The sequence below is a fragment of the Mus caroli genome, chromosome 1, assembly GCF_900094665.2.
Source record: "Mus caroli chromosome 1, CAROLI_EIJ_v1.1, whole genome shotgun sequence".
NCBI lineage: Eukaryota > Metazoa > Chordata > Mammalia > Rodentia > Muridae > Mus > Mus caroli.
Window position 1 is genome coordinate 161,072,898 of NC_034570.1, and position 13,246 is coordinate 161,086,143.

At 41.7% G+C, this 13,246-nt stretch overlaps 1 protein-coding gene across 4 annotated transcripts in view; it reads right to left on the bottom strand.

Annotated features, from left to right (window-relative positions):
- The window catches only part of Atf6 (activating transcription factor 6), a 169,892-nt gene that overhangs the window by 113,330 nt on the left and 43,316 nt on the right, over positions 1–13,246 (bottom strand). For all 4 annotated transcript variants that reach the window (XM_029474736.1, XM_021159362.2, XM_029474735.1 and 1 more), the window contains 2 exons: positions 7,665–7,850; positions 3,930–4,021 (listed from right to left, as the gene is read on the bottom strand). In XM_029474736.1, the coding sequence (XP_029330596.1) occupies positions 3,930–4,021; positions 7,665–7,850 (278 nt within the window). The remainder of the gene's footprint in view (positions 1–3,929; positions 4,022–7,664; positions 7,851–13,246) is intronic.

Genomic DNA, 13,246 nt, shown 5'->3' on the forward strand with positions numbered 1-13,246 from the left:
CATGTCTCACATCTCAAACTCCAGATTTCAGATCTAGTCAGGGCCTATCACCTAACCCAGAATAGGAGAGGGAAAAAGAACCCTTGTTCCCCAACACTTGTTGATTCTTTTAAACAACGTAGCATTTACAGTGTCTTTGAGATAGGAATTTACCACTTGCAGAAAGGGTGACTTACTGGCTTTTAAAATGAAAGGGGAAACACAACACAGAAATCTATAAACTGCAGCCCAACCTGCCAGGAAGAAGCTACTTTCCCAGGGATACGACCTGACTCTTGCTCAGAACAGGGGCTTACAAATTTCCTGAGTACATAAGACAAGCTTATAAATAGGGAGGTGTCTAAAGATTTACTACACATAATGATGCTCTTCTCCTTCAGGTCAATGCCATGAGTCTTCTCTACTGAATCTCCATCTTATTTTTTGAGACAGGATCTCTCAGTGAATCTCTCAGCAAGCCCCTGGGATCCACTAGATCTGTTTGTCTCTGCCCACTGCCTAAACTGGCTATTAAATAGTGCTGAGGACCCAAACTCAGGTCCAAAGTAGTCACTGTGAAATCTACCCACTGAGCCATCATTCCAGCCAATATAGTTGGTTTAAGTTAGTTGATGTTTTGCTCATTTTAGCATATGTCTAGTTTTCTCCAAAATGTTCTAATCAACTTTATCTTTCATTACTTTTGTGTATTTGGGTTTCATTTTATCTTTTGTAAGTGACAGTTCAAATAGCCACAACAAAGTCTGATTCTGTAGATTGTTTTTTGAGACAGATTCTTATGTACCCCATGCTGCTCTCAAACATGCTATATAGCTAAAGGTGACTTTGAACTTCTAACCCTCCCAGATACTAGGATTGTAGGAGTGTGGTTTTTGCAGCAAGGCTTTGGTTTGCTAGGTAAACCCCTAACAACTGTCTAGTCTAATCGTTCTTATTTTCATTCATAATTTTGCTAGGATGTTAGGGTTGCCCTTGAACTCACTCTGTAGAGCTCAAACAGGCTGGGAACTTGTAATCTTTCTGCCTCACCTTGCTGAGTGTAAGATTACAGTCTTACACCACCAGGCCTGGCTCAAACAGGTTAGCCATTTCCTGCTGCCTAGAGTCTCTTATTTCTAGACCACCCAGAGTGGGCCCAACTCCTTGAATCTCATGCCAAAAATAGCTAGATCTCTTCTTCCTCATCCATAAAATATCAATAAGGTTAGAAAAATTAATTCAGTTATATTTGGTTATTTTCTTTTTCTGTGTGATGACTATACAGTAACCCAAAACTCTTCAACAGAGTCTGTTTTGTTACACATTACCTTTCACAAATTCTTTTACTTTAGATGTAAAGTATATTTATATTTTATCACCAAAGCTTTCAAGGAATACTTCTTAAGGTATGTGTGACAAAAAATTTTTTCACATGGGCCATAACAGTAAGTCATAAAATGATTTCTACATTGCACATCTGAAACATTATAATTAACTCATCAAAAATAGTTTAAGTTCCTAAATTTAAAATCCTTTAGAAAATGCTGATTAAACTATCCCTTTGTTTGGCCAATATTAATTCAATGGTATTCAAGAAAATTCAGACAGAGCTCACAATCTGCACCAACTAAAACGTAATAGTAATGACTTAAGGCTTCTCATTATTGTTGTTTTAAAGAGGAGTTATTATATACTTTTCTTGTATAATAAAAAGATTTGTTTATTTTATGTGTATAGATATTTTGTTGCCATGTATGTCTGTGCACCAAGTGTGTGCCTCACACCTGCAGAGGGTCCTCTGGAACCGGAGTTCTGCACAGTTGTGAGCCACCATGGGAATACTGGGAATCAAGCCCAGGTCCTCTATAGGAACAAATATTCTTAATCACTGAGCCATCTCTGTAGCACAGTTGCTGAATTTTATTTTGGAGGAGGAGGGTAAAAGAGAAAGAGAGAGAGAGGGAGGGTGAGTGTGTGTTTTACTGGGTTGTTCAGTAACTCTCCTATACATGGAACTGTTAAGAGACATCTGGGAACTTTCTACACCTCCGGCAGACCCCCTCCAGCAGGTGAAGATACACAAACAATGGGGCCAATCAAAGACGCTCTGGAATAATACAAATCTTGATTCTCAACATCTGGTTATGCGACCGGTTTCAGTCTTGGAATCCCTGTTGTTCTCTGGGCTTTGATGTGTACTGCATATGCCAACCTTGTCTAGAATTAATAGTTTTGCAACCAGTTTTGTCTTTTCTCCATCTTGGTAACATTCCAAGTTGTTAAGAACCTTCTGTTTCCTCAAATCTTCCAGCTCTTCTTTCTTTTACTTGTCTTCAATGTAAGCTTTTAAACATATTTCAAAACTTTAAAAGTTCTTAATATTCCCACAACCCAATGTTCTGTTCTCTCAGCTTACAGAGAAAGACATATCTTAGCTGGTTATCCTTCAGGGTTTTCAAACATCTTAACTCTCTCCCATTCTCAAATTCCCCTTTCCATCTCGGCCATTTCATTCTTTTCTGAACACAGATCTTCTCTTGGTAAAAAGGGCCACTGTCTCTTCCTTTTATAGTGGTTCCATCTACATTGGAAATTAGATTTGCCTGATGGCTGTGACGATCATGGACTCATTTAAAACTGTTTTTCCAAATGTTTGCTGTCTCAAACCAACACTCAGAGAATGCTTCCTCCGACCCCATCCTTACCTTAGAGCATCATAGCCTAACCTTCATTCGTGTACTGAATGCTATGCACAAGGCCTCCCAGGAGTTGTTCATTGCTTGCTCATTCAGGAATATGAGTGTGGTTTTATAAAAAATATATTTGGTGTCTTCCTGAGTTCTCAGCACAGAAATCTTAAAACTCTTGAGATTTCCTCAGTGATGGAGATGAACAAATATCTTTATTTAAAAACAAACAAAAACAAAAAATCAAAAAACAAAAAGAAGGGGTCCAGCCAAATTATGAAGGAAGGAAGCCTAAGCAAGGAAAGCTAAGCCCAGATTGCTGAGTTGGAATTTGCAGTCTGATCCCCTACCTACAAGGCCTGGAAAGAGGCTGACATTGAGTTAAATCACCAAATGCTGGAAGTCTAACCATCATGGCAATCTATTGAAGCCTCCATAAAACTCCAACCAGTAGGTCTGGAGAGCTAGGTTGGCAGGCACAAAAGGATGCTGGGAGGAGAATCAACCTCTGGAGACGTGGAAGTTTCTCGTGGCTCCACCAGAGCTTAGCTTATGCAGCTCTCCTAGTCAGTTTACCCAACGAAACTCATGAGTTGTTTTTAAATAGCAGTATGAGTTTCGTAAGTCACTCTGACAAATTATTAGAGAATGCACAATTTATAGCTGGTCTGCATAAAAAAGTTACAAACCAAAACTGTGGCTGATGACTGAGGTAAAAAATGGTTGTCTAGCCGGGCAGTGGTGGCGCCCGTCTTTAATCCCAGTACTTGGGAGGCAGAGGCAGGTGGATTTCTGAGTTCGAGGCCAGCCTCCTAGTCTACAGAGTGAGTTCCAGGACAGCCAGGGCTACACAGAGAAACCCTGTCTCAAAAAAAACAAAAAGAAAAAAAAAGAAAAAAGAAAAAGAAATGGTTGTCTAAGACTGCCTCCGAAGCCTGTGTAAATAAATGCTTAGTAGTTTGTGAATTGAGCCTCAACTATAGGCCAACTGACGGCTGGGGAATTCAGAAAACCCATAGACCTGATGAGATATAGGAGTGTAAAGAAAATGAGGTTTTAGTTCTTTTTCAAATGCCTTTATCATTCATGGTATCTTTATCATTCTTCCCCGGGCTACAGTGTTTACATCTTTACACATCTGGAATGCTGATTTTCTTTTTCAGAACAAATGAGTTTTCCTCTTACTTTTGAGTAGAGCAAAACAATAACAAATAACTAACATTTAAGTTTTAGTATTTGTATCCAAAACCCTTGCATACTTACCTCATGGGCCCATAGTTCAGCATTATAAATGCTAATACTATCATCACACAGACAGCTCTTCGCTTTGGACTTGGGACTTTGAGCCTCTGGTTCTACAGGAAATGAAACAGGATGAAACTACATGTCAACACGACAAAGAGCAGTAATTAAGAATCCTCCTTTCTACTAGTTGTATGAATATCTTTTATCATAAAAAAATAAAACTAAAAACACCTCAAAGGTAAAGAAATAGTACTTTTAAAAAGACAGCCTCCCATACTCTCTTTTTCAACAGAGGAAGGAATTGTTCTCCCTCCGGGACTGAGCAAAATACCTGAATTGACTCATGGACTGGGTTGGTGGGATGGGTTAGTCTAGCGCCTAGATCCACTAGCAGTACAGTGGACAGAACAGCCTGGCTGCCTGCCCTTCCTGAAGCTGAGTGACAATCTATTGACATAAATCAGAAACAAGTTTGAACCAGCTCCATGTAAGCCTCAAGAAAATAAGAGAAGGGCTGGAGAGATGGCTCAGAGGTTAAGAGCACTGACTGCTCTTCTGAAGGTCCTGAGTTCAAATCCCAGCAACCACATGGTGGCTCACAACCATCTGTAATGACACCCTCTTCTGGAGTGTCTGAAGACAGCTACAGTGTACTCACATATAATAAATAAATCTTTAAAAAAAAAAAGAAAGAAAGAAAAGAAAAGATGAGAATATTATAGTCATAGTCTTTATTGTCCCTTGCTTGTTCAAAGTAGGCCTCCTGATCAGCATAAACGGGGCTGCTTAATGACTGACATGGGTCCCTTTCCAGAGAGCCTATGGAATTGGTTGGGTTGTAACAAGGACCAGGACAGACAGGTGCCTGCCAGACAGCCAGCAGCTAGAATTACAGAGACCATGTGTGCAGATCCCACCCCAGAGACTCTGCCCAACTGTCTTCAGTCTCCTTGGAGTCAGGTCCCAGATACTGAGGACACTGAATCTAACACCCACAGAGGCCAGGCAGGAGGAGGAAGGCTGAAGAGAGATCTGAACAGCTGTCCTTCTAAATGTACATTGCTAGGGTTAGAGGTGACAGTTAAGAGTGCTTGCTGCCAGCCCCGAAGGGAATAGGAACTCTACAGGAAGACCAATAGAGTCAACTAGCCTGGACCCTTTGGGCTCTCAGAGTCTGAATCACCAACCAGAGAACATCCACGGCTAGACCTAGGCCCCCTGCACATATGCAGCAGATGTAGAGCTTGGCCTTCGAGTGGGTCCGAATGACTGGAGTGGGGGAGGGGGAGCTATCCCTAAAGCTGTTACCTGTATATGGGATGTGTTCTATTAGCTGGGCTGACTTATCTAGATTCAGTGGGAGAGGATGTGCCTAGCCTGGAAGAAACTTTAAGTGCCAGGGTGGGGGTGGGGGGGATATCCAGGGGCTCCCACAGAGGAAGAGAAGAGGAGAGGGAAGGGAAAAAGACTGTGAGAGGGGGTGACTGGGAAAGGGGCAGTGAGCAAAATGTAAAGTGAATAAGTAAAAAATAAATTAATTAATTAAAAAAAAGTTTTAGCTTTGTATGTCTGTGGCTCCTCAAGAATTCTGAGACACTTCTGTTGCTTGTCTTCCTATCTTTTAAGATGCTGTCATCAGCAACACAGTAGAGTGTACTCATATATGCAGGGGCAATATAGAAAGAACAGAAAAAGAAGCAACACTCAGCAGGCATCCACTGGTTCAGGACCACATTGCTGTGGGTTTTATGAACGAAATGGAAGAGACCAGCATGACAACAGAAAGCAAAAAAGCATAGCAGGGGTCAAGCAGACAAAGATTAAACACATTTTATTTTGTATTATTTCCTTTTTTAAAAGGGAAAACAAAAAGAGTTAAAATGGTGTTACCCTATAATGATGCAACAATGTCCTTACTGGACACCACAAGGTAACAAAAAGCCCAGTGCCAGGAATAGGTTACTTTTGGAATTACTGACCAGTGAGGTCCCAGAGAGCCCTGAGCACTACAGGCTATTATCAATCTTATGGGTTTCTCTCCAGAATTTTACAGTAAGACCCTGTTGCTGAAATACCACATACTTGAGCCATACAACATATAAGCTGGTGCTGACCTGGAAGTTTCATCCTGACCTGTTAGCTTTCATAGGGCTGGAAGGTGCTTTGCACACTAATGGAGAAGAAGAGCAGGCATCAACCTTACCCAGCTGTGAACCCTGTGTTCTAGCTTCAATAATGACTGGCCTGGCAAAACATGCCCAGTGCTGCCATAGTGGCACAAAGATCACCAGAGTCAGCAACCACTTTCCAAAGGGGGTTAGTACAGCTCCACAAGAGAAACTAGAACCTGTGACTACACAGGTGAGAGCCCCTAAAGGAGAGCCTCCACCTACCATTCTGCTGAATGGACATAGTATTAAGCCAACTCCTAATGATGTATCATCATACCATAGACTGATACATCTCTCAGCCCTCGTCACAGGAGCTTCTAATTGCAGTAGATGGTGATTAACACAGAGTGTTAATCATGACTAGCCAAAGTGAGACAATATGAGACTTCAGAATGGACAGCCCTAAAGGGGACATACACACCATACTACCTCTTTCCAGGGTTCAGGGATCGTGTAGAATATGGGGCAGAAAGAATACAAATGTGGTAGATGTCTAAAAGGAAAGAAGAGGGCACAGCACACGTGCACTTATGGTGACTGTGACAGCATGGACAAGGCTGTGCAAACCCATGACAAATGAACTCCCTGTGTGGACAGGGAGGCTGGGCATGAAGTCCTACTCTCAGCACAGGAGCTAACAGTCATTGAGAGTTGCTGTGAGAGGAGAGTAAGTTGTTTGTAAGAGGGTAGCCCTGGTACTTCTACTATGTCCATTGGAAGGCCACTTATGTAAGAATATCTAGGCAGCACAAATTGGTCCTTACAGGTTTAAGAAAGAAGGCACAAAATTAGACAGGTAGGGAAGACAGGTAGATCTGGAAAGTTAAAGGTGGAGATGACTGAATATGATCAGAGCACACTGCGTGACATTCTCAAAGAATAAAGATAAAAATAAAACAATTTTTAAAAGGGAAAGGCCAGTTCAGTGTGGTGCTACATTCCCAGAATTCCTACACAGCTTCAAGTTCAGTCCAGTGTACATGTAAGTCCCAAACCAACCAGATCTACACAGTGAAACCCTGTGTCAAAAATAACAAAATAAATTTTAAATTAAATTGAAAGAATAATAACAAAAGGGAAGAGATAATAGGACTGTTCAGGAGCCTCAGTGTGATTCACTTAACTAAGAAAGCTGGCACTAGGGCTCACACCTTTAATCCCAGCACTGAGGAGGCAGAGGCAGGTAGAGCTTAGCAAGTTCAAGGCCAGCCTGGTCTATATAGTTTCAGGACAGCCAGGGCTATGTACAGAGGCCTAGTCCAAAAACTAAGAAGAAAAAAAGAGAAAGTAATGAGTTAGAAGAACCCCAAAGCAGGTGATGTTTGCAGGTAGATGGAGACATGCAATTCAGAAGGCCACCTTTCAGGCTAGGGGTGTGGCTCACTGCCTCACATGCTGGGAGAAAAACATCTCCAAAGGGTCACTGTTATCATTTTTTCCTACTGTAAATGATTTTGTGCGTCTTGTATCCCCATTTTCTTAGCACTACTATTTTATATGATTTAAAAAGTAATTATCAATTTACTTATTAAAAAAGAAAATCAGTTTACAGCACCTCAGCCAGCCAATCGCTAGCACTCACCTCTGACACCACCTCGTCCAGCTGTCGCTTCAGGGAGCCATTCTCCTTCTTCAGCTGCTCATTCTCTGAGAGGGCAGCCTTCAGCCTGGCCTCCAGTCCTAGCATGTACTCTTTCTTCTTCTTGCGCGACTGACAAGCAGACTCTCGGTTCTTTATCATCCGCTGCTGTCTCCTCAGCACAGCGATCTAGAAGTTACACAGCACACAGAATCATGGTACCACATCAAAATATCAACACCTACTGACTTTTCAAATTATTTCTAAACATCTCAGGTCAAAATATAGGTTGGTGGTTATTTTTAAACAAGTCTTAAATATGCTGCTCAAATTAAGTAAGCTCAAGTCAACTGAGCAAAAAACTCCTTTCTAAATCCTAACCACTGGTACTTTCTGAAGCACACTGTTGAGCATCTAACTGATTCTTTATAAAGTCCCTCAGAAAGTACCTCAAAGGAGCAATGTGAGGTAGCCCACACTGAAAAATCCAGTACTCCAGGAGGTTACAGCAGGAGGATTGCTCCAAGTTTGAGGTCAGTCTGTGGAGCAGTGGACCGTGCCACCAGACCAAAAACTAGGAAGGTCCAACAGATTCAGGAAGCCCAGCAATTCTCACAATTAAGAACAAAAGGTGTTTAAATCACTCCCAACCAAGTTCCTGTATGTGATCTTGACACCCGACCAGGTTCCATATGTAGCATGTGGTATGTGACCATGACACCCCATTGAGAGAACTGTGACAATCAGCCCCGTAGGGACACCACCTCCCTTCCTTCCACATGCAGATGAGGCATCCCTAACATCTCAGACCAAGTCAATGAAAAGCATCTGCATCTAGACCCCACCCCACCCCAAATGTTTACAAGTTCCTATCTATCCACAAGGAAGAAAGTGCACGAGGAATTTCATCAAAGGTCGTCTGAGAGTGCCTGTCTTACTGAGCTGTAACACTTCAGGGAAGAGTTCTCTCATCACTCGACCCCAACCTGGCCCAACCAGCCAGGTGTGACAGCCCGACTGCAGCCACTTCCTGCTCCTGGCCCCAAACTTGGCCCCTAGCTGCCCACTGTGTCTTGCTGCCAGCCACCTACTCCAGGATAGGAGTGGCCACGGAAGAGACTTCCTCTTGCTCTGACTTCCCCTTGGAAAGTTGTAACTTTTTGGCCACTCAGGCCAGGCCTGAGCCCCTCAGATCCCCACGAACAGTGCCAGGTAGGCAGACCGGCATCAGTCTGACCCTATTTTGAAAAAAAAGAAAAGAAAAAAAGTTTGAACTAGTAAGGTAGCTCAGTGGGTAAAGCACTTGCTCCGCAAGCCTGTGGACCTAAGTCCCGAGTCTGACCCCAGTCCCAGTGGAAGGAGAGAGCCGAGACCTCCACAAGCCATAGGATGCACACACGCAGGGAGGGAGCACTGGTGCCTGTGCACAAGAGGTTGAGAACCATTGCAAAACAAATCTAATACAATGTAAGCAGTTGTTATGTTGTAGAGAAGTTCTACACATTTATTGTATGGGTGCAATGTTCTTTTTTTATTTTCTACCTCAGTATGCTGAATCCATCAAAATCCATAGATATGAAGGGTCAAATACATATATACTGCTTTAATCACCATCACTGGGCCTAAGTTAATTGTCTAAGTTCCCAAGCCCTAGATCCAATTACTCAGATCACTTCTCATGTAAAATTGTTATCAACATCTTTTATCAATACTATATATCTCTCAAAATATGCAAAAAGCCAGGTTGGTGGCTCATGCTTGTAATGCCAGCACTCCGGACTCAAAGCCAGTTCAAAGCCAGTCTGGGCCTTATGAGGGACTTTCTCAAATCAAACACACAAGCAAGAACAACAAAACCAACAAGCCTGCAAAGGCACGGGTAGAAGTGAGCACTACTCTTTCACTCTCCATATTTACTGTCTCTCTCAGTCCTTCACTCACCTCAAGTACTAATGATCAAGTTGATTTCAATGCAAATATTCTGTGACTTCTCTATTTCTACAGTCACTCTCCAAAACAGGTTTTTGTGAATGGATCCACACACTACAGCAACAGACTCCTGGCCATATGGATTATCCTCTATGCCCATCCCCCCACCCCCCTCCACCCCGCTCTACCACTTCAAAACTCTCTTCACTTCCTGGCACTGTCAGTCAGTCATTCCCTCCTTTCTCTCTCAGGGCCTTCTTTGATTGAGCACTCACTACCTAACCATGCCTGCTCCTTAACCCCAGCATTCTCTACGCCATAATCACTACACTATGTCCTCATTTTTGCCCACACTCTTTATTCCCACTTAATGCCATCTCCTCCCTAACCAACTTCTAAGCTCCTCCCCTCTCCAATTATTCTCATCTATTTCTTTAAATGTCTCATAGTCTTAAAATTTGGAAGATGCACCAAAATACTCAATGGTTTCAACAATGCTAACTAGCTTTTTACTTAGATTTTAGACTTTGGAACCCACTGTCACATCTGATACTATTTTTGTTTAATAACCAAAAATATCTACCATGTCACAACTTACTTAAATTTTTTATTACATTAAAATAAATACGGGGCCGATTGTTACATCATTAGTCTAATTTCTTTGGGTAGCAAATTTGCTAGTCTCAAAAACAAAAACAAGAATAATATTAACTCCATTAGATTATTATGTACATAAATGGTTGAGTTACTGATGTCTATCTGTTTCTCAATGGACTTAAAAAACTCTAATGTGGGGTGTGCTGTAACTCCTTCAATAAATGCAGTTTTAGATCAATTTTGTTTAAGATAACTGTCTTAGGGTTTCTACTGCTGTGATTAACGCCATGACCAAAATCAAATTGGAAAGAAAGGATCTATGTCATCTTATAGTTTGTGAGCAATTATCCAGGGAAGTCAGGGTATGAACTCACAGTGGGAACCTGAGGGCAGGAACTGATGCAGAGACCAGGAAGGAAAGCTGCTTACTGGCTTGCTCCTCATGGCTTTCTCAGCCTGCTTTTTAAAAAAAAATTTTTCAATAGCACTCAAGACCACCAGCCCAGGGGTGACACTATCCACAACAGACTGGGCCCTTCCACATCAATCACTAATTTAAAAAATATACCTCTGCCTTGACCACAGGACAATCTAGTGGAAAAATTTCCTGAGGTTCCCTCTTCCAAAACGAACCTAGCTTGCGTCAAGTTGACATAAGAACTAGCCAGCACATTTATAACAGGAAACTTATAGCTACCCAATTACGACATCTCCTAGCAACAGTGGTGAACTATAACCAAACAATACCCAACATGATGCTGTCAGTCATCTCTCAGTCCTAGCTCACATGGAAAAGCATTACATGGGCATCGAAAGAACACTTTCTTTTCTTTTCACTTTCTAACTGAAACTCCACAAGAAGGTTGATGTCACATACCCATCATCTGCCAGAGTTCCCAGCCCTATATATGTCTAGAATTGTTTTTGTTATTATTCCTAAGCAATAAAACTAACTGCTTACATTACAACTACTATCAAAGTAATACCCAACATACACATGGGAGGGGGGAGGGAAGGAGGGAGGTAGGGAGGCAGCAAGACCATGGCAAACTGATTACTCATCAATTTCCAAACATTCTCAGGACAATACCACTTTGTTCTGCTGAGCATAAGTTGCAATCAGCTTCATTGTTCCTGGGAAAGCTGGTGCTCACAATTAATAATACTAGAGTGCCGAAGTCCATGGAACACTGAGCAAACACATAAAAGAGAAGGTTCCCAGATGGAAGACTTTATACTAAAAGTTAGATAAAAGGCAACTTCAACGGCTAATTAATCTATGGGATTTAGGGAGGCTTACAGATGGTATACCATTTAATAAATCTCAAACAAGGATTAGGCATTTCTATAAACAAAGAAATCACCTGCACATTATACACAGCATTAAGATTTCAAAGGCTGACAACCCACATGCCTCAGACCAAAAAGAAAAAGAAAAAAAAAAAAATGAAAACCACCTGTGGCCAAATAGTCTGTTTTTCTCATAGAAAAAGGTCCATTGTAGTAGGTCTGAAAATATTCAGCATTACCAATAAAGGCAGGGTAAGAACTATAGAAATAAATGAAATGTTTAGGAGTCAAAAGTACAGGGCTGCTACTATATCTCAGTAAGCTGTCTTTAGCCATCTGAACACATGATACTAAATTAAACTTCCTAGACCAAAAAGAGTATATAGATGATTTTTTTTTTAGACTAAGCATATATATACATTGCTCAGTGTTCTTGAGGAGGGTTAAATTCTGTTGGGTACACTGACTTTACAAATACAATGTATTAGAATCATCCCCAAATAGTAAGAATGGCAGCATAATATAATCTCTATTTATTAAAATTAGTATATTTTCAAGATTAAAGCCAGGCATACATCTGTAATTCCAGCTCTTGGGAGGCAGAAGCCAGAGAATTGTTGTGAGTTCAGGGCCATCCTCATCTACAGAGTAGGTTCCAAGTGAGTCATGCCTACCCCAGGAGACTCTCTCAAAAACAAAATAAAACTCTAATGGTTAATAAATAAGCCTCATTTGAATCTACTGAGTGATAGACAACCCAAGGCATGAATCAAAGTCATCTAACTTTAAGCCTCTTGGAACCTATTCAGTCGCCCCACTAGGCTTTCAGAGACCACACAGAGCTGTCACCACAGCATGGAGGGTGTGCTGTTTGGCTACTCTATGTGCCGTCTACAAATAGAAATGTATGGACCTGCCTATGTCTGGAAGCCAGCTCACCACTGTTAGCCCCAAGTACAAGCATGAAATTGAAAGGCTGGCCCGCTAGTTCACTGACACACTCCCATCTAGGCACATCAGATGGCTTAACAGACCAACAGGGACCAATGGCTGGCCCCTCCTGCTTCTGATCATCCTGCCTGCAGAGGTCTCTCCCACCAAGCACTGTGCCTTGGAAAACGAATAAAGAACCAAAGGAAAACATCCACAGCTGCAAAGGATTTGTCCCTTAGTGCCACTGCACTATAAAGTGTGGTGTTTTCCTTATAAAACAAACATTTGTTTGCACAGAAGAGAGACTTATGTAGAAGGAAAACTTTCACAAATGGCTAAGTTCCTTTTGAGGCTTGAGTCAGTTTAAAAGGCAAAGCTTCAAAATTGCCCACGTTTTCTTTTAATTTTAAAAGCTTTACCAACTGATAAACACTTTATTAAAAACCCCTTTTACAAACAAAATGATGTTTAGAGCCTTGAGTCTAAGATGCTGCTGGAAATGAGCTACAAACACTAAAAACTAAGGCAGTACAAAAGCAAGCGCAATACTTCTATGTTTGCACACACAGTGCAACGTCTCGGGGAAGCTCGGCTGAGAATGAGAAGAGCCTGCAGTCAGAGGGCACCACATGGAGTGGCTTCCCCCGACCTTCATGGGTTCCAGGGTCATTCTCAGGACTCCGGCCACCAGGCTCGTGCAAGTGCTGAGTGAACTCACTGGCCCAGACTGGAGTTTTGCAATTAGATAGCATTGTTCTATAACTCAATAAATATATGTGAAACGACTGAATTGTACACCTCAAATCAAAAAAACAAGAGTTCAGCCCAAAGGTAGA